Genomic DNA, 25,627 nt, shown 5'->3' with positions numbered 1-25,627 from the left:
AACTAGCTGTTTCTAGCATTGTCTTATTGTTGTTATTATTTGATATCATTTTCATTTTGAAATACTGGTGAAAAAAGAACAGGAAGGGTGAGGACATGTGATAAACTGATTTTTTACTGGATAGTGACAAAAAAAATGTGTTAATAAGAAATATATGTTCTTTCAGAGGCCCTTTTTGGAAACCCAGTTGTATGTCACTTCTCTTGTTGCTTTACTGCTATCAATTAAAGCAGTGTAAATACTTGAATTTGACTTGGTATCAGCCTCTTGCAGTCTACTGTATGGCAGGGCTCAGATTGTGGAAAGGAGAAGCAGCACACGGAACCCAGTCAGGTGTGCTGCACTGCAAAGAGCATGCTAACAGGTTGGGACAGAGACAAGACCTGCAATTAAAAGTGCAAATGCAGCACTGAAATATCAAGCCCTCCTCCCTGCCAGATAGGGCTGCGCTGTGTGGCAGAGCTGTGTAAATTTCAGGAGTGTATAGGCAGGAATGCAAATCCTTTGTCAGGAAAAATGGCTCCCATATATGTATTTACCTGTGTATTTAGATGTTAGCCTAGAGTTCAACTTGAAAGGATGTGTACCATTCCCAAACAGGCTTTTGCTTCAATTGATTGGTTCTGTACTGACATGTTTTGCATATAAAAATTTCTCTTTTTTTTTTTTTTTTTTAATATGGGTCCTTGTGGACTGGTGGAAGCATGATACATATATAGGGGGCAATTTAGTAAATATACTTCTGCATAATTTGTACAGTCAACTGGATATCCTCACTAGAGAGGAGCTCAACCAGATACATGGATGCAAGGGGTTGTTACATTGACCTGAGAGTTCTGGATGCACATGAGGACTTCCAACCCTTTCACCCCATTCTCTTGTCATTGCCACAATTTTATTAATCAATAAACAAAGTAGATCAGCGCTGCTATCTGTGTAATAATATCCCTAATAAATACTCAGTTGTGCAAAGTGATGAATGTGCAAAGAGCAAAACTATATTAGTGCAAAATTAAACAAAAATGTGCAAACTAGCAATCTTAATTGCAATATTTCATAACAATCCATAAACCAATGAAGTCCTTTGTGCTGGAGTGAATAAATTACTAAATGAATAAATAAATATAAATATACAGTCTTTCAGTGCAAATAAATCTGAAAGTGCTGCTGTGCTCCTATTGCTTGATTGCAATATTGCTGCTCCCCCTTGTGGCTCCCTACTTATCACATGTCAAGCGGTATGAGGTTGTTTTTGTGGTGTGTATTCACAGATCCTTCTGAATGCAGCCTTTACCATATATGCAGCTGGGAGTAATCCTTGAGCTGGATGTCCATAGATCTCGGGGTAACCTCATAGAGATAAAGAGCCATCCATGGTCAAGTACGTTTAAAAATTTAATTTATTAATAAAGAAACCTACTTACAAACATCTGACAAGACAGGCTATACACGGCACGGTGGTTCACTGCTCTCGCAGCGTGCGCTCCACCGGCCGGAAATAACGTCCTACGTGACAATTTTATTGCCTGACTTTACATTGCCAGCAACCAAATTATAGAGCTTTTGGCACCGATTAAAATAGAGGTGAAAGTAAATCCTTCCGTCCCAGAGCATGGGGTGCAGGCTCATCCTGATACCAATCCAGAGGGCTAGAAAGTATTAGGAAGAAAAGATTGCTGCTACTCCTGACCAACCCAGATGGACAAACAATAAGGAGCAGCCTCAGTCTACATATCTCCACCATACCACACACCCTGATGCATTTCATACTACCCACCGAGGCTTAGTCATTGGGTGACTATGGCTCAGCCCTGGTGGGTAATACGAAATGCATCAGATTGTGTGGTATGGTGGAGACATGAAGGCTTTGGCCACTCTTTACGTTGGTTCACCTGGGTTGGTCAGAAGTAGCGGAGATCCTTTCTTCTTTATACGTATTTGCCAGCAACCAAATGGTATTTGAATAATGCCCTTAGTGGGCTGTTTAGTTGAATGGTGTGTTCTGTGGATAGTCGAACCTATGGTGAGGACAGCCCTCTATGTTACATTAGGCTAATTGGGGGCTCACAGTTATTTGTTGTTTGCCATGTAGGCTATGCAAATGTATTAATAAAGTGTTGGCCTAGCTCTTCCAATCAAAACATATTCAGTGTTTTATTGAATGGAGAAGGTGCAAGCTTCCTTCATTTGACTTAAGTTTAGCCTTTTTCTGGCACTTGTTGCCTAAAAGTTAAAATCAGTATTTTTTTGCTAAAAAATTACTTAGAACCTCCAAACATTATAAACATTTTGTAGCAGAGACCCTAGAGAATAAAATGGTGGTCATTGCAATATTTTATGTCACACTGTATTTGTGCAGTGGTCTTTCAAACACAATTTCTTTGGAAAAATACACTTTCATGAATTAAAAAAAAAAAATAGTAAAGTTAGCCCATTTTTTTTGTATAATGTTACAATGATGTTATGTCTAGTAAATAGATACCTAACATGTCATGCTTTAAAATTGTGCTTACTCGTGGAATGGTGACAAACTCCGGTACTTAAAAATCTCCATAGGCAAAACTTAAAAAATGTTTATCAGTTACCAGTTTAGAGTAACCAAGAAGGTCTAGTGCTTGAATTATTGCTCTCACTATAACAATCACAGCAATACCTCATATGTGTGGTTTGAATACTGTCTACATTTACGAGTGCGACTTACGTATAAGCATGGAGAGATGGGGCGATTTATATATCTTTTTCTTATTTTTTTAATTTTCTTATTTTTAATTACACTTTCCCTTTAATTTTTTTTACCACTTTTATTGCTGTCATAAGGAATGTAAACATTCCCTTGTGACAGCAATAGTCACGTTTCAGGTATTTTTTTGGAGGGATGAGGGGTCTATAAGACCCCATATCCCTCCTTAGCACTTAAAAGCATTCAAAATGCCAAGTTTTTTTAAAAATCTGGCGCTTCAAGGTTACTAGATCCAAGAACCGAACAAAACTGATTGTGGCTTTTTTCAGGTCTAAGGCCAGCCAGTGGACATGCACGCTGGTCGCTTGGGCCTCCCAGTGGAATGGAAGGGACCAGGTAAACCGCAGAAGGTAGCAGGAGGGGAGGGGGGCGTCCCCTCCCTCTGCTTGTAATAACAGCCGAGCGGCTGATTAGCTGCATCAGTTGTTAGTACAGGAAAGCTGACTGTCAGCTCTAAAAAATGGTACCCGGTGATGCCAGCAGCTTCAGGCATCACCCCGGTACAACCACTTGAAGCAGAATGCAGCATTTTTGCGTTATGTCGGTGTGAAAGACTTAATATATGTTGTTTTGCCTATGCTTCTCAACAGTCAAGTCATGATTTGAATTGCATAGCTTGTAAATGGATGATGTTGTTGGATCCTCTGTTGTTGTCATGTTGTCAATAGTGGAGAGCAGCTGCATACTCTAAGATGTGAAGATGGAGTAGACTGTAAAGCTGAATTTTAATGAATAATATGCAGCCTGGCACATAACTTTGCACTTCTAAACCTGTCACAACCCTGGGGTCACAACACTGACACATGAGAAAAAAAATTGCACAAGTAGAGCACTTTCATTAAACACTGCATGTACAAACAGTTGGTAGAACCAAAATGATAGAAGTCGGAAGTTATGGTAAAGTCTTGACTTCTTTAAAGTCCAGTCTTGGTCCTCATCCCCTCCAACCTATATATTGGTCCTTAATGGCATCCCTGACCATTGGAGAGGAATACAATGCGGGAGAAGTTCAGATGAGAAGGTTTCGGATATAACTTTAGCTGCCTGTATCTTGGGAAATACTGATTATTTTGACATGCAGTATTCACTATAGATAATCTCTGCTTGTGCCTGTTTTCTCATCATATGTTTAGTCTGACTTCCTCAAGTTTTTGACAGGCTAACCTTAATTTGAACCTTCAAATATTCACATATCTATCATCATATGAAGAAATGGGTAGTCTATATAAAATGTGGACTTCCACAAACATAGCAAGGGATAGCAAGGGATAAGTCGTTATTCAGAAAAATGCTTTCGTATCCATTAGGAATTTGTGATCATCATGTACGGATTTAGATTTCAGTCACTAAAAATCTAGGGAATTGGTGCCATAAGAAAAAAATGTTAGTTATTGCTATAGATTACTGCACTTTGCACTCCATGCTGTTTTATTGAATACAGCAGTGACAACAAAAATGGTCTTTGTTGGCTTTGTTGGTTCATATCAAACGAACAGGATACATTTAAATGATTGTGCTAAATCTATATATAAAGACACTTATTACAGAAGGGCTGTACCATAGTACACATGTGCTGAATGCCCTATGTGACAAATCTAAAACCGTTGAACAAGTTCCTGAAAAAAATTAATATGATAAATACCATTTACCATACACTCACCGGCCACTTTATTAAACCATGCTAGTATCAGGTTGGACCTGCTATTGCCTTTAAAACTTCCTTAATTCTTTGTGGCATAGGTACAAAAAAGTGTTGGAAACATTTCTCAGAGATTTTGGTCCATATTGACATGATAGCATCATGCAGTTGTTGCAGATTTGTCGGCTGCACATCCATGATGCGAATCTCCTATTCCACCACATCCCAAAGGTGCTGCATTGGATTGAAATCTGGTGACTGTGGAGGCCATTGGAATACAGTGATCTCATTGTCATGTTCAAGAAACCAGTGGTGAGATAATTTGAGCTTTGTGACATGATGCATTATTCTGCTGGAAGGAGTCATCAGAAGATGGGTACACTGTAGTCATAAAGGGATGGACATGGTCAGCAACAATACTCAGGTAGGCTGTGGCGTTTAATCACATAACGACCGCCCACCGCAGATATACTGCGGCAGGCAGCCGCTGCTGGGCAAAGTGACATAGGGGTACGTCACAAGCTCAGCCGCCTGTGAGAGGCAAGTGTGCACCGGCGTCGGCGCGCTCCCACCCCCGTTTGTTCCCTAGGGAGCTAGTGTGAGTGACCGGCGGCTCTGATGTCCACCAGTCACTCACGATCTCCCGCTGCAGAGGGAGAAAGACAGACGGCTGATGTAAACACAGCCGTCTGTCATTCTCCCTGATGAAGGCGCAGAGGCTATGCGATCCTGCTATGTAGGATCGTATTTCTCTATGATTACATCACAAACCACAGCCCCCCACAGTTAGAATCACACCCCTAGGGACACATAAAACCCCTGCATCACCAAAAAAGTTAACCCCTTCCCTGTCAGTGTCATTTTGACAGTAACAGTGCATATTTTTAGCACTGATTAATGGAGTAATGTCACTGGTACTCCCAAAAATGTCAAAAATGTCAGTCAGGGGTCCAATCTGTCCGCCGCAATGTCGCAGTCCCACAAAAAAATCTCTGATCGCCGCCATTACTAGTAAAAAAAAATAATAAAAATGACATAAATCTTTCCCGTAGTTAGTAAACACAATAACTTTTGTGCAAACCAATCAAAATATGCTTTTTGCGATTTTTTTTTACCAAAAATATGCAGCAGAATACAAATTGGGCTAAAATGTTAAAAAATTTTGATTTTTACATTTTTTTTCGAGAATTTCATATAAAATAATTTGAAAAATATTGTCTTCACCACATCTAAATGTCTAAATGCAGTTACTGCCATGTGATTGGCTGATTAGCAACTTGTGTTACAAACCATTGAACAAATGTACCTAATAAAGTGGCCGGTGAGTGTATATCTGTATGCATCATATATGTACAGTGAAAGATCGAGTGTATCCGGTGAGAAATGTTTTAAATTTTTCTCATTACCATAGCGTAAAGGTACACTGTTGTGTACAGAATTTTACAGCTGTGTACATTTGTGAATGTTTAGACACTGCATTGACTGTGAATATTGGAGAAATGTGGACTTTTTAGGCACACATATATAAAAAAATGAAGGTTGCCAAGGATCGCCACATGGCAGCCCTGCACATATGAGTCATAGGTGGTATCAGACACCACCTGGCATGTGGCGATCCTTGGTGACCTTGATCCTCACACTTTCGGAAAGCTTTTTGGGATTATAGCACTCTACGATCTTTCCACTGTTGATGCATCGAGTGATACTTCTCTAGCTGGACACTGGTTTATCTTATCTGTTTTAAAGTCACATAACTCAATCAACACTTTAATCTTGGCAACCCCTGATATGATTATATCATTTGAGATGGTATAATATTTTTGTTATGTAAGTTGACTTAAATGAGCCACATGCGTTGTTGCCATTGTGAGGAAGGGCTACCCATACTCCTACTTCTTACCAGTGGAGACTTTTAGGAATAATCAAATGAGCTCCCAAAGAAGCGAAATATTGCGAAACACGTTGAGCTTCAATCATTGATGCTGACCAATTCCAAGTGTGTTGGCTCTCACCATAGGGCCCTGGGATACCAGCTGACCCTAGTTCAGTGTTAGCATTTGGTTTGGCCAGATATTCAATTACACCGCTCCGATTTTATATGGTTTTAGTATATGATGTGAGTTTTGTCTTATTTTTAATAAACCTTTTTGTTTTTATATATGTGTGCCTAAAAAGTCCATGTTTCTCCAATATTCACATATTCTAGTCAATAGGATGTGGCACTTATTACCATTTTTGCACCCACGGTACCACTCTGTGTTGGTGTAATCTCTTTTTAATACAGCATTAAATGTGTCCACATTCCTTATAGCAGAAAGCACAATTTGGACATTCCCCAAGAATCTGGTATGGACATTAGAGATTAAATTATGATTTCCAATAGCCACAGCAGGTATAAATTCATTTTGCTGCTCCAAAAGCTGCTCCAAACCCAGATTTTACCTGGTAAAGTTAGTGCTACACATAGGCTATATAGAGGGCAGAGAGGTAGATAGGACATAGCAGGCCCTCCTGATACAGGATGCCCACAGGAAAAGAAAGGGGCATTTAAAAGACCAGTCACCCTGCCCAAAGGGGAAAGAGAAGTAGGGACCAGTCTTTATTACAGATAGAGGCAAAGCAAAGGAGTTTCATGCTGGATTCCTGCATAGATCTGGAAGAAAAACACAAGGAATTCATCATCAAGATTTAATCAAGAACACACATGCTTCTTGTATTTAGATGATATTTGTTTAGCTTAAATATCAGTGTTCACCTAAATTTTGAACTTTTTCTAAAAAGTATAGGTCATTATATAAACACATCTTTTAGTTTATTATCAATGACATACTATCTTGTAATTACATACAAAAATACTAAAATCTTTTTAAAAAGCAGAAAATTCCTGAAATAATGCTTATATTAAAGTTTTACCAAACCCAGGAACCTGCATTTACTATATCTGGTCTCCCACAATGCGCAGAACATGGAAACGGCAGTTACATTCATACATATAAACTGCTAAATACCTTTTCTCATTAGCAGTATATAGCAGTCTTATGACTTCTATTCGTGTCCGGCCGACAAAGCTTAAAGCTTGTAGGAGGAGTTTTCATTCTCCTCTGACTGTCCTATGAGGCTTCAAGACCCCATACTCTCTGTCTGGACAGTGCTGATTGGCCCTGTGCTGATCACATGTACCCCTCCCCTGCAAGAAAAAAAAAACTCTCCAGCAATACACACCAAACTGAGCATGTGCAGAGTGCCCCCAAGGCTCTATTCTTTTAGCAGATAGATTGATTGGGGACTGTGGAAGAAAGGGAGGGTCAGTGAAGTCAGGATCAAACAGCCTTCTTACACAATGCACAGGATTTAGCACTTAGGTTCCACACTGGGTATAACAAGCATGCTTTACTGTATATATAGACTGATTTTACTGTTATTGGTTTAGTAACACTTTAAGCTGCCACATGGCAGTTGAAAGGTGAAATCAGCCTTGTCCTGGTGTGCCTGCTGTTTTGTAAGCTTATACTTAGAAAGTAGAGAATATGCTAGAAGGCCACAGGTAGCAGGTGCTCTTTAACCCTTTTAACTGCCCCATGCAGATTTACTGCGGCAGGGTGGCTCGGCAGCACAAAATCATGTAGATCTACGTGATTATTTGCATGTGGTCTCAGCGGCGCGTGCGGGCTGCCGGAGCCACGCTCCTGCTGTGATTAGACACAGCGGGAGTCAGACTGCGGGAGGAGCGGGCGCAATACCTGCCGGCCTCCCGTGACCTTCAGGGAAACTGACAGGAGAGCCGCCTGCCTATGTAAACAAAGTGGGCGGCTCTCCTGTCACACAGGCACAATGAGATCCTGTGTCTCAGCTAAGCTGAAACACTGATCTCTCTGTGCCTGTCACAGAGCCCTCCCCCATCCCCACAGTCAGTAAGCACAATTTAGGAGCACACTTAACCCCCTTATAACCCCCAGTATTAACTCCTTCCCTGCCAGTGTCATTTATACAGTAACAGTGCATATTATTTAGCACTGATCACTGTATTAATGTCACTGGTCCCCAAAAAGTGTTCCTTAGTGTCAGATTTGTCCGCCGCAATGTCGCAGTCCCGCTAAAAATCGCTGATCGCCGCCATTACTAATAAAAACAAAAGAAAAGTCCACAAATCTATTGCATAGTTTATAAATGCTATACCTTTTGCACAAACCAATTAATATACGATTTTTGTGATTTTTTTTAACCAAAAATGTGTAGCAGAATACAAATTGGCCTAAGCTGATAAAAAAAATTTAGATTTTTTTTTTTAAATGTTGGGAATGTTTTATAGCAGAAAGTAAAAAATATTTTATTTTTTATTTTTTTTTTTCAAAATTGTCGCTCTTTTTTTTTTTTTTAGCGCAAAATCTAAAAACCACAGAGGTGATCAACAACCACCAAAAGGAACCTCTTTTTTTGGGACAAAAGTACATTATTGTATTTGGGTACAGCGTCGCACGACCAAGCAATTTTTAGTTAAAACAATGCAGTGCCGAATCGCAAAAAATGGCCTGGTCATTAAGGGGGTAAAACCTTCTGGGGCTGAAGTGGTTAAACAATAAATGCTTCTTATACCACAGTACTTTCTGTATCTTTCTGTATCTTTGTACTCTTGTGCAATTTTTTAATAAAAAAGAAAAAAAGAAAAAACAGTATACAGTATAGTTCCATTGGGTCTAATAGCAAGTAGAACAATGGTGTGCCTTATTTTGTTTATTCCATATTTATACAATATAATCATTATTGCTTAAAAAATTCATACAAAGCCAAAATGAACATTTGCAACAATCCATAAATAATACGCTCAGTTCCAAGTATTACGTAGTGAAAATGAATATGGCTTCTAATGAATCTGGTGTACAACTCTTTCCAATAGTATAATGGTTCTGTAATGGTTTAATAATCCATAAATTGCACCAATCAGTGGGTTTAGGAATCATGTGTTCCAAATCTGATGTACCTACAGCAGTCTCTGTAAAGAAAACAGAAATATCAATTAACACTTTCATCACCAATTCTATGCTGTAAAAACATACTTTGCACCAACTGTTAAGCTTAGACAAGCACCATAATCAGGTATATTTATAACCTGCACATTGTGCAAGAAGAGAGTCATATGGAAGTGTGACGAATGAAACAGATGCATTTATATACACCAGAAATGTGAGAATTATCTGGAGAGAAGTGTTCACACTTTTCTGTATATCTTGTGGATCTTGGCAGGTGCCCCTAGCTATGAAAAATGTAAAAGTTATGTCATTTTCTTACACGTTCCATATGCTGTAATTATCAGTGCATACTATTGGGCAATGTTTGCATGAACTGTGCCTTTTCAGCAATACGAAGAATATGCTGTTGTCTGAGTCATTTATAAGATAATCACAGTAAATTTATTTGGAGAGGAACTATAGTCACATAAGAAAACACTCTCAACCCACTCCCTAGTCAACCCCAGTGCATCATCAATGCATTACCCATCTGCACATCAGCATTCTACAAAGAGACATTGAAGCAGTGAGGATGTACAAATGAGGGGCAGGCTTTCTAGTATTAGTTCTTGCTCTAGTGTGGTGATACAGTATGGATGACATCATAGTGTGATTGATCAGGAAGAACTGTGCCGATACTGGGAAACACTCTACAGCTATCATCCGGCAAGTGGGGACGAAAAGCCTGGTGCATGTTGGCAATAATATGGAAACTTTGTTTCTTTATTCTATCCTTGCATTCCACTGTTCATTCTATCAGGTGGAACCACTGTTCCCCCCCGGCCCCCTCCCCCTAATACAATGCTGATCCCCCTCCCCCTAATACACTGCTGATCCCCCTCCCCCTAATACACTGCTGATCCCCCCCAATACAATGCTGATCCCCCCTCTCCCTAATACAATGCTGTTCCCCCCGGCCCCCTCCCCCTAATACAATGCTGGGCCCCCTGGCAGCTCACTCAGTCAGTGTCCAGTCCAGTCCAGTGATGCCTGCTGCGATGCTGGCTGGTGTCTGTGTGACAGGGAACAGGAAGGGAAGGATCGGATGCCACCTTCATGCTGTCAAGGACCAGGGTGAACTCAGGAGATCCGCCGCCGCGCGCCGCGCAGCCGCCGCCCGCCGGCCGGATATGATGTCATGCAGCTCACAGCGGCTGGTCGCATATCAAAGAATCGAGTGCAGTGGGCCGGCCACATAGTGGCCCAAGGGCAGGCAGCCAACCGGGAGATTTCTCGGTATCCCGGTAGGCCAGTCTGGCCCTGGAACTACAACATGTATCTGCCAATAGTCAAAAATTGTGCCACATCCTGCCCTATTAGATTTATGGATCTGGACACAGCACCACAAAGGATTTTCTTAAAGAAAGGAGCTCAACTTGGACACAAGCCCACTGCATTCCAGAAACGACTCTTACATGGTCTTTGCCGAAGGGGAGGATCACCAAGTTTTAACACTAACCTTACCCTTTAGCAAGGGTCATGTGATCAAAACCTAGGCAGTTGGCACTATGGTAACTTCATGGTCATTTGTTTCTGCAGACATAGTTAGTATTGCATGTCTTTTATTCACATTTTTACTCAAATGCGGGGTTTCTCATTCAGGTTTCCGTGGAATCCTAGGGTTCCAAGAGAGGTTCCCAGCTCCCATGTAAATTGTCCTGCTCCTATCTATAGTGCCCTGGTGTGTGCCTGGTAATGTGCCCTGATCCCATGTCCTGCAACCTAAACCAATGTAGGTTGCGCTGCTGTGTTCCCCCATAATGTTCCCTAAACCCACGTAAGGTGCCCTGCTCTCATGTAATGTGTCCTGCTCCCATTTAATGCACTCTGCCCCCATGTAATGTGCCCTGCACCCATATAAAATGCCTAGATCCCATGTAGAGTACCCTGCTCTCATGCAATGTGCCCTGCTTCCGTGTGATGTGCCCTGCTCCCATGTAATATGCCCTTCTCCTATGTAATGTGCCATGCTCCCATGTAATCTGTTCTGCTCCCATCTAAAGTACTCTGCTGTTTGTCTCATAATATACCCTGATCCAATGTCCTGCGCCTTGATTCCATGTAAGGTGCTTTGCTGTGTGCTCCATAATGTGGATGATCCCATGTTATATGCCCAGCCCCCATATAATGCATTCTGCTCCCATGTAAAGTGCCTTGCTCTCATGTTAAGTGCCCTGCTGTCATTTAATATGCCCTGCTCCCATGTATTGTGCCCTGCTCCCATGTAATGTACCCTGCTCCCATGTAATGTGCCCTGCTTCCATGTAAATTGCCCTGCTGTGTGACCCATAATATGCCCTTCTCCTATGTTATTTGCCATGTTCCCATGTAATGTGCCCTGCTGCCATGTAAAGTGTCCTGCTCTCATTTATTGTGCCCTACTTCCATGTTAAGTGCCCTGCTGTCATTTAATATGCCCTGCTCCCATGTATTGTGCCCTGCTCCCATGTAATGTACCCTGCTCCCATGTAATGTGCCCTGCTTCCATGTAAATTGCCCTGCTGTGTGACCCATAATATGCCCTTCTCCTATGTAATTTGCCATGTTCCCATGTAATCTGCCCTGCTGCCATGTAAAGTGTCCTGCTCTCATTTATTGTGCCCTACTTCCATGTAAAGTGCCCTGCTGTGTGATCCATAATGTGCCCTGCTCCCATGTAATGTGCTCTTCTCCCATATAAAGTGACCTGCTCCCATGCAATGTGCCCCGCTATTATGTAATGTGCCCTGCTCTCATATTAGGTGCCCTACTCTCATGTATTGCACCCTGCACCCATGTAATATGCCCTGCTTCAATTTAAAGTGTCTTTCTTCCATGTAATATTTCCTTCTCCCATGTAACGTGCCATGCTCCCATGTAATATACAGTGCTCTCATGTAATGCACCCTGCCCCCATGTAATATGCTCTGCTCCAATATTAGTGCCTTCCTTCCATATAATATGCTCTTCTCCAATGTAACGCGCCCTGTTTCCATGTAATGTACCATGCTCGCATATAATGTGCCCTGCTTCCGTGTAAAGGGCCCTGATCCCATGTAATGTGCCCTGCTTCTTTGTAAAGTGCCCTGCTGTGTGACCCATATTATGCCCTTCTCCCATGTAATGTGCCTTGCTCCCATGTAATGTGCCCTGCTTCCGTGTAAAGTGCCTTGCTCCTATGTAATGTTCCCTACTTCTGTGTAAAGTGCCCTGCTGTGTGACACATTTTATGCCCTTCTCCCATGTAATGTTCCTTGCTCCCATGTAATGTGTTCTGCTCCCTTAGAAAGTGCCCTGCTCCCATGTAATGTGCTCTTCTCCCATATAAAGTGCCCTGCTCCCATGCAATGTGCCCCGCTATTATGTAATGTGCCCTGCTCCCATTTAAAGTGCCCTGCTCTCATGTAATGTGCCCTACTTCTATGTAATTTGCCCTGCTCCCATGTAAAGTGCCCTGCTCCCATGTAAAGTGCCCTGCTCTCATGTAATGTGCCCTGCTCTCGTGTAATGTGTCCGACTTCCATGTAACGTGCCCTGCTCCCATGCAATGTGCCCTGCTCTCATGTAATGTGCCCTACTTCCATGTAAAGTGCCCTGCTGTGTGACCCATAATGTGCCCGGCTCACAGATAGTGTTGGAACTTTCCTTGTCATATTTAGTCAAGGTTTGGTCATGTAATGAGGGTTTGTAAAGCTAATTTGAGGTGCCTGCACTTTCTACCTGTAGCAGATTTTTAAGATGACAGATTTCTTTAAAAGAGCTTGACTACAAAAAGGAATAAACAAAAACAAGCATCGCAAACACTGGCCAAATGAGCACAGAGACATAGAAAAAAGGTAAGGAGGGTTATTGTTCTACGTCGGTCTTTAGTATTTTTGGATTTCACATTTCTTCTACCTACTATGCTGTAAACCATTAACTTAAAAAGCCCCATAGTATTACATTTTTCATACATTAATATAAACAGATTATTGCTTTTTTTTTATGATTTTTTCAAGAGCACATTTAACTGCTACAAATAAAAATCGTATTTAGATGATCTGCTGTGAAGAGGCAAACTAATGTGCCTCTGTTTATTCTTCTGAATTATATTTATTAGGTATGAATATTAAACAGCTGGCAAGATACCATTGTATACAAATAAGACATTTGGGACTTGGAAAATTGCCATACAGAACAAAGGCAGCTGCTGGTGTTTCCAGCTTTATTCAGATCGTCGGCATTGCTAAGTTTTAAATACTTTCCAGAACTGTAAATATAGCACAATTATCTGAAAGCCACAGACATTATTCAGCTTGTGTCTTTTCCCTACTGAGAAGGGTCTGCTAAAACAATGAAGGAGACCATTTCTAGAGGGGTTGTTTCTGCCCTGCATAGTTACCCTGTGTTTGTTTCCTAAACCCAAGCATGTTCAGGAAAATAGAAAAATAGAAAATATTCCCTTAAGGATAAAAAAAGAAAACACCAGTACAGCAGAGCTCAGAAGGGGAAATGGTTAGACTGGGATATATATATATATATATATATATATATATATATATATATATATATATATATATATATATATATATATATATATATATATATATAGATGTTTGCTTGATGCATAGTTCTAAGATGAACGAATGTTCATGTTATCATCTTCTACATATTTTTAAACACTGCTATAACATTGAAGCTAATTGATTAATACTGCCATAGGCGTGCACATAGGGTGTGCTAGGTGTGCCTGGGCACACCATAATCATCCCTTGCGGTGTAGATTCCATCTGCTTCCAGGCCCTGCCCCTCCTCCACAGAGCTGCTTGCTTCCCTCCTCTCCTTTCCTGCCGGCTGCTGCTGTAGGCACGTATGGAGATGTTTCCGGATAGGGAGCAGGGGTAGGGGCCAGTAAATATGTCAGCCATTGGGTTCTGGATAGCTGCATTTTGATTCCTATAAAAAAGGTTTCCTGATAGGCCAGGCCTGCACTATATTGATCACAGGATTTAGGCTGACAATAGATTACTTGGATTGCAAGCACAATTTGTTCAGGAAACATGCTTGTAATCCAAAGCACCCTTTTTATCAAAGCAAATTTCCCCATAAGCAATAATGTAAACAGATGATTCGTTCCACAACCATTTATTCATAAGTCCTTCAGTTTATAGTCCATATAAAAATATTTTAGCAATGTGATAGGCTGTGTAATTATAAAATGTCCATCCACAAATGGCGCCTCCACAAGGGGATTAGAAGCAAAATCCAGCAGTAGCTACAGAGTATAAAAGAGAAGAGAGGAGCCTCTATGTGTAGCAATATGGTTACATTTAATGAAGGTTCAACAATAAGCAACTCACATGGTTTGTAAAAGAGGCACATCTAAGAATGCAGACATCCGGGGTAAAGCTGTCCACATCGACCATCCTCTGCACTGGCGGCTTTCACCGCCGTCAGTCTGTAGCAGAGTTGTATAAAGTACTCGAAACCCATACTTGAGTAAAAGTACAAGTGCTTGATCAAAAAGTGACTTGAGTAGAAGTACTAAAGTATTCAACATTTTTTGTACTTAAGTATTGCAAGTAGTTTTTTTAAACATTTTGCTACTCAAGTACTAAAAGTAAAAGTACAAGTACTATGTTATGTAGTAATTAAAGAAAGAAGTCAAAAGTTTGAACATCATATTGTTTTTTATTATCTCAAATGCAGCTTTTATTTATACATACAGTAGAATTTATTTTCGTATGCGCTGATAATACACATGTTTTGAACTTCATGAAACCTGCCATCTACTGTTCTGGCAGTGGTAATTTTTATAATAGTAACGAGTAACTATGCAGCACAAAAAAAAAATATCGGAGTAGAAGTATTGAAATCATCGAAAAAATGTAGTGAAGTAAAAGTGGAAGTAGGAGAAAAAAATTCTACTCTAGGAAAGTACAGATACCGCCTTTCGGTACTTAAGTACAGTAGTGATGTAGTTCTACTTAGTTACTATACATCTCTGGTCTGTAGTCATGACCGGAAAGACTACCCTGCAGTAGAGCGATCTGAAAACAAGGCTTGAAGCGCTCATGGAGCGCAGTGTGAAAGGGATGATGTAGATGGCGGTGCGGAGGACAGTCTATGTGAACAACTTTACCCCGGATGCCTGCATACTTAGATGTGCCTGTTTTAATCATCAGCCATGTGAGTTGCTAAATGTTGTACCTTCATTAAATATAACCATATTACTACCCTTAGAGGCGCCTCTCTTCTCTTTTATATTTGGTTGTGACATGATGCTACTTGTATATCAAGACATCGCTTGTTTATCAAGCCAAGTTTTGTTTTTTTTGTTTTTCCATAATGAAGCCAAGTTTTATAAGAACATTGTTGCTTGTCTTGCAAAACGCTCTCAAACCAAGGTTTAACTGTAATCTTTTTCGTTCAGCCAGTGGTTTGAATGAAAAAAGCTGAAAGGATTTCACCATCTACACAAACAAGTTGGATGGAAGAATACTCCCTTCTGGGGCATTGTATTCTGGATCCAACAACTGACTTCTGTTGAACAGGAATGGCCACACGTGGATCAAAATTTGGCTGGTCCCTGCTGAACTGGATACATTTTGATGCATCTATGGCTAGCTGTAGCTGCCATGCTAGCTGGCTCCATCTACTGAGATGGTATAGGGCTGTGTCCTGAGACTGGGAACTCTATGTAAATATAAATTTGATATTGCCCTTGAAATTCACTGGGCAGAACAGTGGCTAAGTTGTTAGCACTTCCACCTGGTGGGACTAGGATTGTTGATATGAATCCCAACCACGACACTACCTCCCTGGAGTTTGCATGTTCTCCCTGTGCCTGCGTGGGTTTCCTCCAGGTTCTCTGGTTTCCTCTCACACTCCAAAGACATGCTGGTAGGTTAAATTGGCTCCCATCTAAATTGTCCTTAGTATGTATGAATTAGGGACCCTCAATTGTATGCTCCTTGAGGTCAGGGACTTATGCAAATGTTTAATACATATATAAAGTTCTATGCAAATTGTAAGTGCTATAAAAATACTGGTAATAAAATAAATTTCAACAAATAAGTTTTGTATTGGTATATTGAAAGTACAGATATAAAACTAACCTGACACTATGAAAAAAAAAAAAACAAGTTTAAAGTAAGTTGTAGAGTTTCATTACCTGAAGAATTGTTGTTGCAAAAAAATTCTACTGTAATAAAACACATGCTAGTTAGTGAAGGCACTCCCTTACTGTATATGGAAAATGACATAGTAATCCAATCATCTTTGCATTTAATTGTGGGAATTCCACAGTAAATCCATCTACTTTTGCCATGAAGTTATACTTAACATTGGTTGTGTATATGAAATTCTATAGTCTGCATGTGCTCCATGTAAAAATCACAATACAACGGTAGTTAATAAGGAGAAATAATGCATACTTACAGCTAAAATTACAAGAAAAACTTCAGCCATGCCACCAATTTTTTTGGCCGTGCCATGTATATCAGTTTCAGGGCTAAATAAAGTAAACTAGTTCACATGGGCTTTCAGGCTGAAAACCACATACACTTCCCATCAACATTAGTCAGTGAGCTCACTGGGGCCTGGTGCCATGGTCTCAGAAGCCATATTGTATTCTTTTGACAAGGTCAAACGAAATGATTAATCATGGCAACCAAAAAGAATTGTTGGTCTCAGTGGGACTTTGTATTCTGATAATGTAAAATTGAACGCATTCCATCACAGGAAAAATATAGCTGAAAGGTATTTGAAATTATGTTTTGTCTGTTTTCTACTGCATTTGGTACCGAAATTGCAGACCCTATAGGAGTTATTCGATATGTACAGCCTCCCTGTATGCTGATGGTGTGTAATAGGAGCACAACATGACTTTGTTTTGTTGCTGAAACATTCTCTTCTGTCTCATTTGCATAAAGTGGCGGTGTCACACTTGATGGATGGGATAGATAACAAGTCAGATATATGAGCTGTGGTTCATGGCAAAGCATATTTATCATGTATTTTGTTGCTGTTTCTGTTATCATGGATTACAATAAAAAGACTGGAAGAAATAGATTACATACTGCGCTTTCAAATTTCATCCAGTGGGCCATAGCGTGATTGTTCTCATACTCTTATTGGCCATAGCAATTTAAGTCACTTATTGTTCTTCCTAAACGTTTCTGAGATACTTTGACAAATTGCTGGAGAAATCCAGAACTCTGTGCAATGTACTAAAGCTGAACTATGGCTTTAGGCTCTCTTCAATTTTATATTTAAACCCACAATCAGTCCATATTTTGTAGCTTGGTACCTGATATCAAAACATGTTAAAGTATGTCTTTATATACAGTGGGGATCGAAAGTTTGGGCACCCCAGGTAAAAATTTGTATTAATGTGCATAAAGAAGCCAAGGAAAGATGGAATAATCTCCAAAAGGCATCAAATTACAGATTAGACATTCTTATAATATGTCAACAAAAGTTAGATTTTATTTCCATCATTTACACTTTCAAATCACAGAAAACAAAAAAATGGTGTCTGCAAAAGTTTGGGCACCCTGCAGAGTTAATATCTTGTACTGCCCCCTTTGGCAAGTATCACAGCTTGTAAACCTTTTTGTAGCCAGCCAAGAGTCTTTCAATTCTTGTTTGAGGTATCTTTGCCCATTCTTCCTTACAAAAGTCTTCCAGTTCTTTGAGATGTCACGCACTGCTCTTTTAATGTCTGTCCATAGATTTTCAATTATGTTGAGGTCAGGAGATTGTGAAGGCCATGGCAAAACCTTCAGTTTACGCCTCTTGATGTAATCTCCTGTGGATTTCGAGGTGTGTTTAGGATCATTATCCATTTGTAGAAGCCATCCTCTCTTTAACTTCAGCTTTTTCACAGATGGCATCAAGTTACCGTCCAAAATTTGCTGAAATTTTATTGAATGCATTTTTCCTTCTACTCGTAAAATGTTCCCTGTGCCACTGGCTGCAGTACAACCCCAAAGCATGATTGATCCACCCCCAATTCTGTGCCCCTTCTTCTCTAAACGTACTTTTGCTCTTTCCGGCCAAAAAGTTAAATTTTAACCTCATCGGTCCACAGAACTTGTTTCCAAAATGCATCAGGCTTGTCTATAAGTTAATTTGCAAAGTTCAAACGCTGATTTTTGTGGTGAGGACATAGAAGAGGTTTTTCTTCTAATGACTCTTCCATGAAGACCATATTTGTACAAGTATCTCTTTATATTGGAATAGTGTACCACAACTCCAGTGTCTGCCAGATCTTTCTGGAGGGATCGTGCAGTCAAACGTGGGTTTTGAATTGTTTTTCTCACAATCCTGCGAGCTGTTCTGTCTGATATTTTTCTTGGTCTTTCAAATCTTGCTTTAACTTCCACTGTTCCTGATGACTGCCATTTCTTAATTACATTCCGAACAGAGGATATTGACATCTGAAAATGCTTTGCTTATCTTCTTATAGCCTTGTCCAGCTTTGTGAGCGTCAACTATTTTCAGTTTCAGTTTTCTAGACAACTGCTTAGAAGATCCCATGGTGCTGATTGTTGGGGCAAGGTCAGATGAGTCTGGGCATTTAAAACCTTTGAGATTGACATCACCTGGTCTTCCCAGAAAATGGTTGAGAACAATCCATGACACTGGCAGGTCTCAGCCTTGCAAAGGGGGAAGTGCATGCTATAAATTCTGCAGGGTGCCCAAACTTTTGCAGACGCCATTTTTTTGTTTTCTGTCATTTTGAAAGTGTCAATAATGGAAATACAATCTAACTTTTGTTGACATATTATAAGAATGTCTAATCTGTAATTTGATGCCTTTTGGAGATTTTTTCATCTTTCCTTGGCTTCTTTATGCACATTAATACAATTTTTTACCTGGGGTGCCCAAACTTTCGATCCCCAGTGTAAAAAGCTATTTAATACAATGTGTTTACCTCAAAGACTTTAATCAAACACTATTATGCCTATAAACCCTATGTATGCCAGTGTTTTGTAAGAACCAGGTAACTTACATTTTCATTTTCCATACATTCATATGTTCTCTTTGTTTTTACTTAACAGTGGGAAGAAATTAGTGGAGTGGATGAGCACTACACTCCCATAAGAACCTACCAAGTCTGCAATGTTATGGACCATAATCAAAATAACTGGCTTAGGACAAATTGGATTCCCCGCAATGCAGCTCAGAAAATCTATGTTGAGCTAAAATTCACCTTACGAGACTGCAACAGCATCCCACTTGTACTGGGAACATGTAAAGAAACATTTAACCTTTACTACTTTGAGTCAGATGAGGACCATGGAGTCAAGTTTAGGGAGCATCAGTTTACAAAGATTGACACAATCGCAGCTGATGAGAGCTTCACCCAGATGGACCTGGGAGATCGAATTCTGAAATTAAACACTGAGGTTCGGGAAGTGGGACCTATCAGTAAAAAAGGACTGTATTTGGCTTTTCAGGATGTTGGTGCCTGTGTTGCCTTAGTATCCGTGCGGGTATATTACAAAAAGTGTCCTTTCACTGTGAAGAACTTAGCCATGTTCCCAGACACTGTACCTATGGACTCACATTCGCTGGTGGAGGTGAGAGGTTCCTGTGTCAACCATTCCAAAGAAGAGGATCCACCCAAAATGTACTGCAGCACCGAGGGTGAATGGTTGGTCCCCATTGGGAAGTGTCTGTGCAATCCTGGTTTTGAAGAGCGAGGGTTCACTTGTCAAGGTAATAATCAGTCATTTTGTAGTTATAAGGCAACAAATGAAAGTTGATCTTTTCTTCAGCCTAAATTATTTAGTTTAAAATGACTGTAAATAGTCTTTGCATGAACTCTTTTTTATATTAATGATTGCATTTTCATAATAGAAATATAATGTAATGTATGTTTAGCCAGTGAAAAAGTTGAAGCCAAGGTTTCTAATGCTGTTGCTAATCTCAGAGAGGCAGATGGCGTCCTTTAACACTTTACTGCACCAAATACACAGCAAGCAAAAACTAAAGCATGCATTACATAGCTTTTATGTGCTAAAAAATACTATCCCCTTATATGTTCTTAATGCATGTACAGCACTTGCACATTGATGGGAGGAGGACTGAACAAGGTCCTCCAAACCAGCAAGTTTGTCAGTGACCAAGCAGATTACATGTATAATAATGTGAAGTGGTTTAATGTTTTGCAGAACAGTTTGCCCAAAAATATTCACTTTAGTTTTGTGTAAAGGGATTTGTTAATGCACCCAATGTATGAAGTAGCACTGAACAGGCATAGTGCACTCTAAAGGTCAACTAGCATGAAGTTCCTACATTAATTGAATCTCCTTATCGCTCACTCTGCAAAAGCAGTGTGACTGGAAGAGATTGAACTTCACAGGGCGTATATTACAGGACAGTAACACTCTGGCTATCCCTGTTGACTATTCACCCAAATCTAAATAAGAGTGATCCTAAGTATAAAAAGTATCCTCTAGCTACAGGTCTTTATTGCCTTAAGTATATCTGAAATACTGTATAGTGCAAAATGAAATGATTGAGGGTCAGTTTAGGATTATGCTGTTGATGCATGTACAGTATTTGTTAGTGTCCTTTTATTTTTTAAATTTTTAATTTTTTAAAGAAAACTGTTCTTGATGATCTTTATAAATTCTGGATTCTCATACTTTTTATTCTTCTCTTTTAGTATAATCTGTTTCTTCACATCTCTTTACATCCTCATTGTAACTCTATAGTGTTAAATGGTTATAATGTAACATCAGTTTATGTATTTTTGCAAGATCCTTGGAAAACTGATCAACTATTGTTTGTACTTCTTCAGCTATATATTGTATACTTTTGTATTTATAATAATAATGTTTGTACTTTGAAGCACATTCTAGATACATGGGAAATCAGTTGTGGATGAGATGAGCCATGTTGGCAATGTGTGTTATGAATGCTTTATTTAAGGGGCATCTATACCCAAGACATATTTCAACTTATCAGTGCTTAAATATGGTGGTTGCTTTTCTGTTTCTATGTTTTGTTTTTTTTTTGCTTTATTTTTACATAGTAATCATGCCAAAAACATTTCCCCAGCTACACAATACAACTTCTATGAATGAGCAACTTTTTCACCCTAGTATAGGAAATATGTTAGGACCACAGAACAACCTCACCCTTCCCATCTCCATGTCAAAGGGGGGGTATGTTGTGTAGTTCACAGAGGTTAATTTGGAATACCACAAAGGAGTGTACAAGGAATAGGGCATACAACAACACTCGTTTTCTAGTAGAATTTACAGGTAATCTTGTTCTTATCAAACAGACATAACAAAAAGCTTGCCATGGTATATTTGAAGACCAAAATGGAACACATAAGAGTTTACCATTAGAGTTTATATACACTTTAATGGCTATATTTATAAAACAAAAAAACATTTGCATAGCTATTCGCCCAGTGAAAGTACATGTACATTCATTCGGTGCAAATGGTGAAATAATTTTTTGGTTTTCACTCCCTAAATTGGAAATTGCCTATAATTCTTGGTATCATTTTGGACATAATGCAGTATTCTCCTTTTTAGCGCAATGAAGGACAGTCGTCCATAGCAGGAAATTGCCTATTAACACTTTTGCCTCATTTGCACAAAATAAATAACTTTTATTGTGTGAATTGCTATGTAAACTCTTTAATAAATACACTCCCTACCTAACTGCCCAGGAAGAGCCCTGTTTGTGAAAGGTTGTATTTTATTAGTGGATCTGTCTTTAAATCCCATTTGGTAGCTTTAGCTGGTGCTTTGCCAGGTTCACATATGTTATGTTTTATTTGTAAATTTTACAATATTGGGTGCTGTGCCTGTTAAAACTCAACTTAACCATCTTCATATACCTGTGCTGTCTAAATACAAACAGGTAAATTCATAATATGTCCAGTCAGTCTTGATTCATAAAATTAGTTTAAATTAAATACTTGAAAAATAAATAAATAAATATTCATCTACCTCCTGGGTCAGTTTTACAAGCTTCCAGTGTCACCTTTCTGTCTAGTGGCCAAAAGGGACTATGTAGATTCCTTACCTAGTGGACAGGTTGGAAATGAAGATGTGATGCTGGTAGATGCAACTGAGAAAATAGGGATGTTGCCTACCTGTGAATTGTGGTAAGAATCTGTGAATCACAAGAGGGGCTGAACAGGTTTAAAAATCCTACATCAGACAAAACTGCTCACATATATGTATTTGAAAATTATATATACCATTTGCCTGGAATTAAACCTTAATATTCTGCCTCAGTATTAACAAGCTAGACTTATGCTGGCTTTGGCAATTCCTATTAACAAAGAATTGTTGAAACTTATAAACTAAGCTTACAGGTACATTTTTTTTTTATGCAGATTACCTTGCTTTATAAATTGCAGCAGATAACATCTAAAACAATTATTTCAGGGCAAAAGTTGTTATTGTACTTGTCCCATTGTAGCTCCATGCAAGGTTTACGGTCCAACACTCCAAGATGTTTTGTAATAGGATTCTGTCACAGGCTTGCTATTGCTTCATTTACTAGTGTTTTTGTGGCAGTCAGTATTATATTGAGTGGACTTATTAAGTGAATTTATTAATGCATGTATAATATTGGCCTAATTCAACTTTTTCCCTTTTGTACCATTAATTTGGTGGCACTGTTATGGTGGCTACATACAATAGAATCCAATAAGATTGGGCAATGACTCGGATGTCTGCAGTTTTTAAGACTCTGCAGTTATCCTATGCCAACAGATCTCATTTAGAAAGCATGCTAGAAGGCTGATGAATCCTTGGAGAACCCACACAGTTATATAATTGCCTGTGGAGGCAAGAGCTGAACTTAGGTTGGGGATAACATAACAGCTTTGCAAATTTACCCTATCCCCCCCCCCCCCCACCGGTCATAAAGTGTAAAAGAGTTGGTAACACAAACAACAGCATCACTTCTAAATTCGACCTCCTCTGGCTATGAGATTGTTTTGTGCTAATTGTCCCATAATCTATCATAAATTAGGTACTGACATATTGAGCACTTGGAGAAGATCTGATTGACAGAGATGAAGGAAAAACTATAAGACTCATCACAATTCACCTACTCTGTTTCTGAGCCTCCAAGTAGAATTATACAATTAAATATGATTTTTAGTTAAAAAAGCAGATTGAGGAGTAGTTAAACTGGACCTTTAACCTCAGTGGAAAGGTCAGTTTATGAAATATACCCCACCTCCTTAAAACACTGGAAGAAAAGTTAGATAGTATACTTACCTTTCCTTGACTTTTGCAGTGTGGGGGAGTATGTCATCCTCCTGACAGGAAAATTGCATTAGTGCTATCTGCAGGAAGGTATAGAGAACTCATATTAAGCACACATAGTATTAGTATCTCACTGATTGGTTGTTTTCAGCAGAAATTGCTGATTAAGCAATGCCATTGTTGTGACACCATGAAGTTGGGCAAGAAAATGCGAGGAATGTTTGGGCTTTATCCAATGTGCCCAATAGGTAGTTCAGTTGGGACAACTCAAACAAAATGGACAGTAGCCTTTCATGTCTATGATAATTGTAACAGTTAGTCTGGATTATTTTGCATGACACATTAATGTTCTTACGAGTTAAAAGTTAAGAAACAATTTGCATTCAAACTTTTAATGCTTGTAGTTAGCTTTTATATAGAGGTGCATATGGAAGTCAACTTGACATAGAGGGCCTCAAGTGTGGCCCCTGATATCACCAAATATCTGCACATAATGCTGCAGAAAGCTGTTGGAGACAGCAACAAGACAACGAGAGTTGGTCAGAGACTATGGGCATGATACAGGAGACAGTTTACAGATTTGAAGATGCTATAGGAGTTGTGGGCTGGGGACATTCTTCAAGAGACATGGACTGGAAACATGTTACATGAGACTGATGAGATCACATCTATTAAAGCCCTTCTACAAATAAATGCTTTCACATTTGTGTACCCTACAGCCCTCTTAAAAATATTTTCTGCAACATTTGACACTTTCCATAGCAAGCTCCTTTACAAAAAGAGAAAAAAAACTACAAAAAGAGAAAAGGGATGGTGAGCACAGAAAAAGGTGCTGGAGAAAGCTGCCAGAGACAGCAATAAGACAATGAGAGTTGGTCAGAGACTAAAGTGGGGTACACACTAGTAGAAAATCTGCCGAAAATTCCCGTCCGAGGTAAAATCGTATGTTTTTCGGCTAGTGTGTACACAACTTTTAGCAGCCAATGCCGACATTTTCAACGAAAAAAAAACGGAGGGACAAACAGACCCTCCCCAGACGACCAATTTTCGTTTAATGTGTATGCAGTACGTCTGTGAAAAATCTGATACGAAAGACTGCACATGATCTGAAGTTGCTGACAACCCGGAAGTCTGGGAACAAATGTCCCAAAAAAAAAATCGGACGAGAAATTTTGGGAACATTTATGCACTGTCAACTAAAAACGGTAATGAACGCTGAGCAAGAGATAGAAAAATCAGAGGATATTTCGTCCGATTTCCGTCAAGTGTGTAAGGGCCTTAAAACAGATCTCTCAGCATCAATAGACCCTCCAGCGGTCAGTATCAGTAGACCTCTCCCTCAAGGGGAATGCTACAGGAGATAGTTTAGAGATTTGAAAATGCTATAGGTGTTTTGGGCTGGGGACATGCTTCAAGAGACATGGACTGGAAACATGTTACATGAGACTGATGAGATCATATCTATTAAAGCCCTTCTACAAATAATGCTTTCACATTTGTGTACCCTATAGCCCTCTTAAAAAATATTTTCTGCAACATTTGACACTTCCCATAGTAAGCTCCTTTATTCAAAGAGAAAAAAACTATAAAAAGAGAAAAGGGATGGGGAGCACAGAAAAAAGTGCTGAAGAAAGCTGCCAGAGAAAGCAATAAGACAATGAGCGTTGGTCAGAGACTAAGGGGAAAGCTACAGGAGATAGTTTAGAGATTTGAAAATGCTATAGGAGTTGTTGGCTGGGGACATGCTTCAAGAGACATGGACTGAAAACATGTTACATGAGACTGATGAGATCACATCTATTAAAGCCCTTCTACAAATAATGCTTTCACATTTGTGTACCCTACAGCCGCCTTAAAAATTATTTCTGCAACATTTGACTTTTCCTCCAGCAAGCTCCTTTATATAAAGATAAAAAAAAACATAAAAGAGAAAAGGGATTGGGAGCACAGAAAAAGTAAGATGGCGTGAAAGAAATAAACCAAACCAGCAAGTCTAAAGAATATACTTTACTAGATTTTGTAGGCA

General features: G+C 39.5%; 1 protein-coding gene across 2 annotated transcripts in view; it reads left to right on the top strand.

The window, feature by feature from the left end:
* The window catches only part of EPHA3 (EPH receptor A3), a 499,175-nt gene that overhangs the window by 150,068 nt on the left and 323,480 nt on the right, over positions 1-25,627 (top strand). For both annotated transcript variants that reach the window (XM_082244783.1, XM_082244782.1), the window contains exon 3: positions 19,411-20,071. In XM_082244783.1, coding sequence (XP_082100909.1) covers positions 19,411-20,071 — 661 coding nt within the window. The remainder of the gene's footprint in view (positions 1-19,410; positions 20,072-25,627) is intronic.

This window comes from Pelophylax lessonae, assembly GCF_965119305.1.
Source record: "Pelophylax lessonae genome assembly, chromosome: 2".
Classification (NCBI taxonomy): Eukaryota; Metazoa; Chordata; class Amphibia; order Anura; family Ranidae; genus Pelophylax; species Pelophylax lessonae.
Note: the sequence above shows the minus strand (reverse complement) of the source record. Positions and strands in the feature narration are given on the sequence as shown.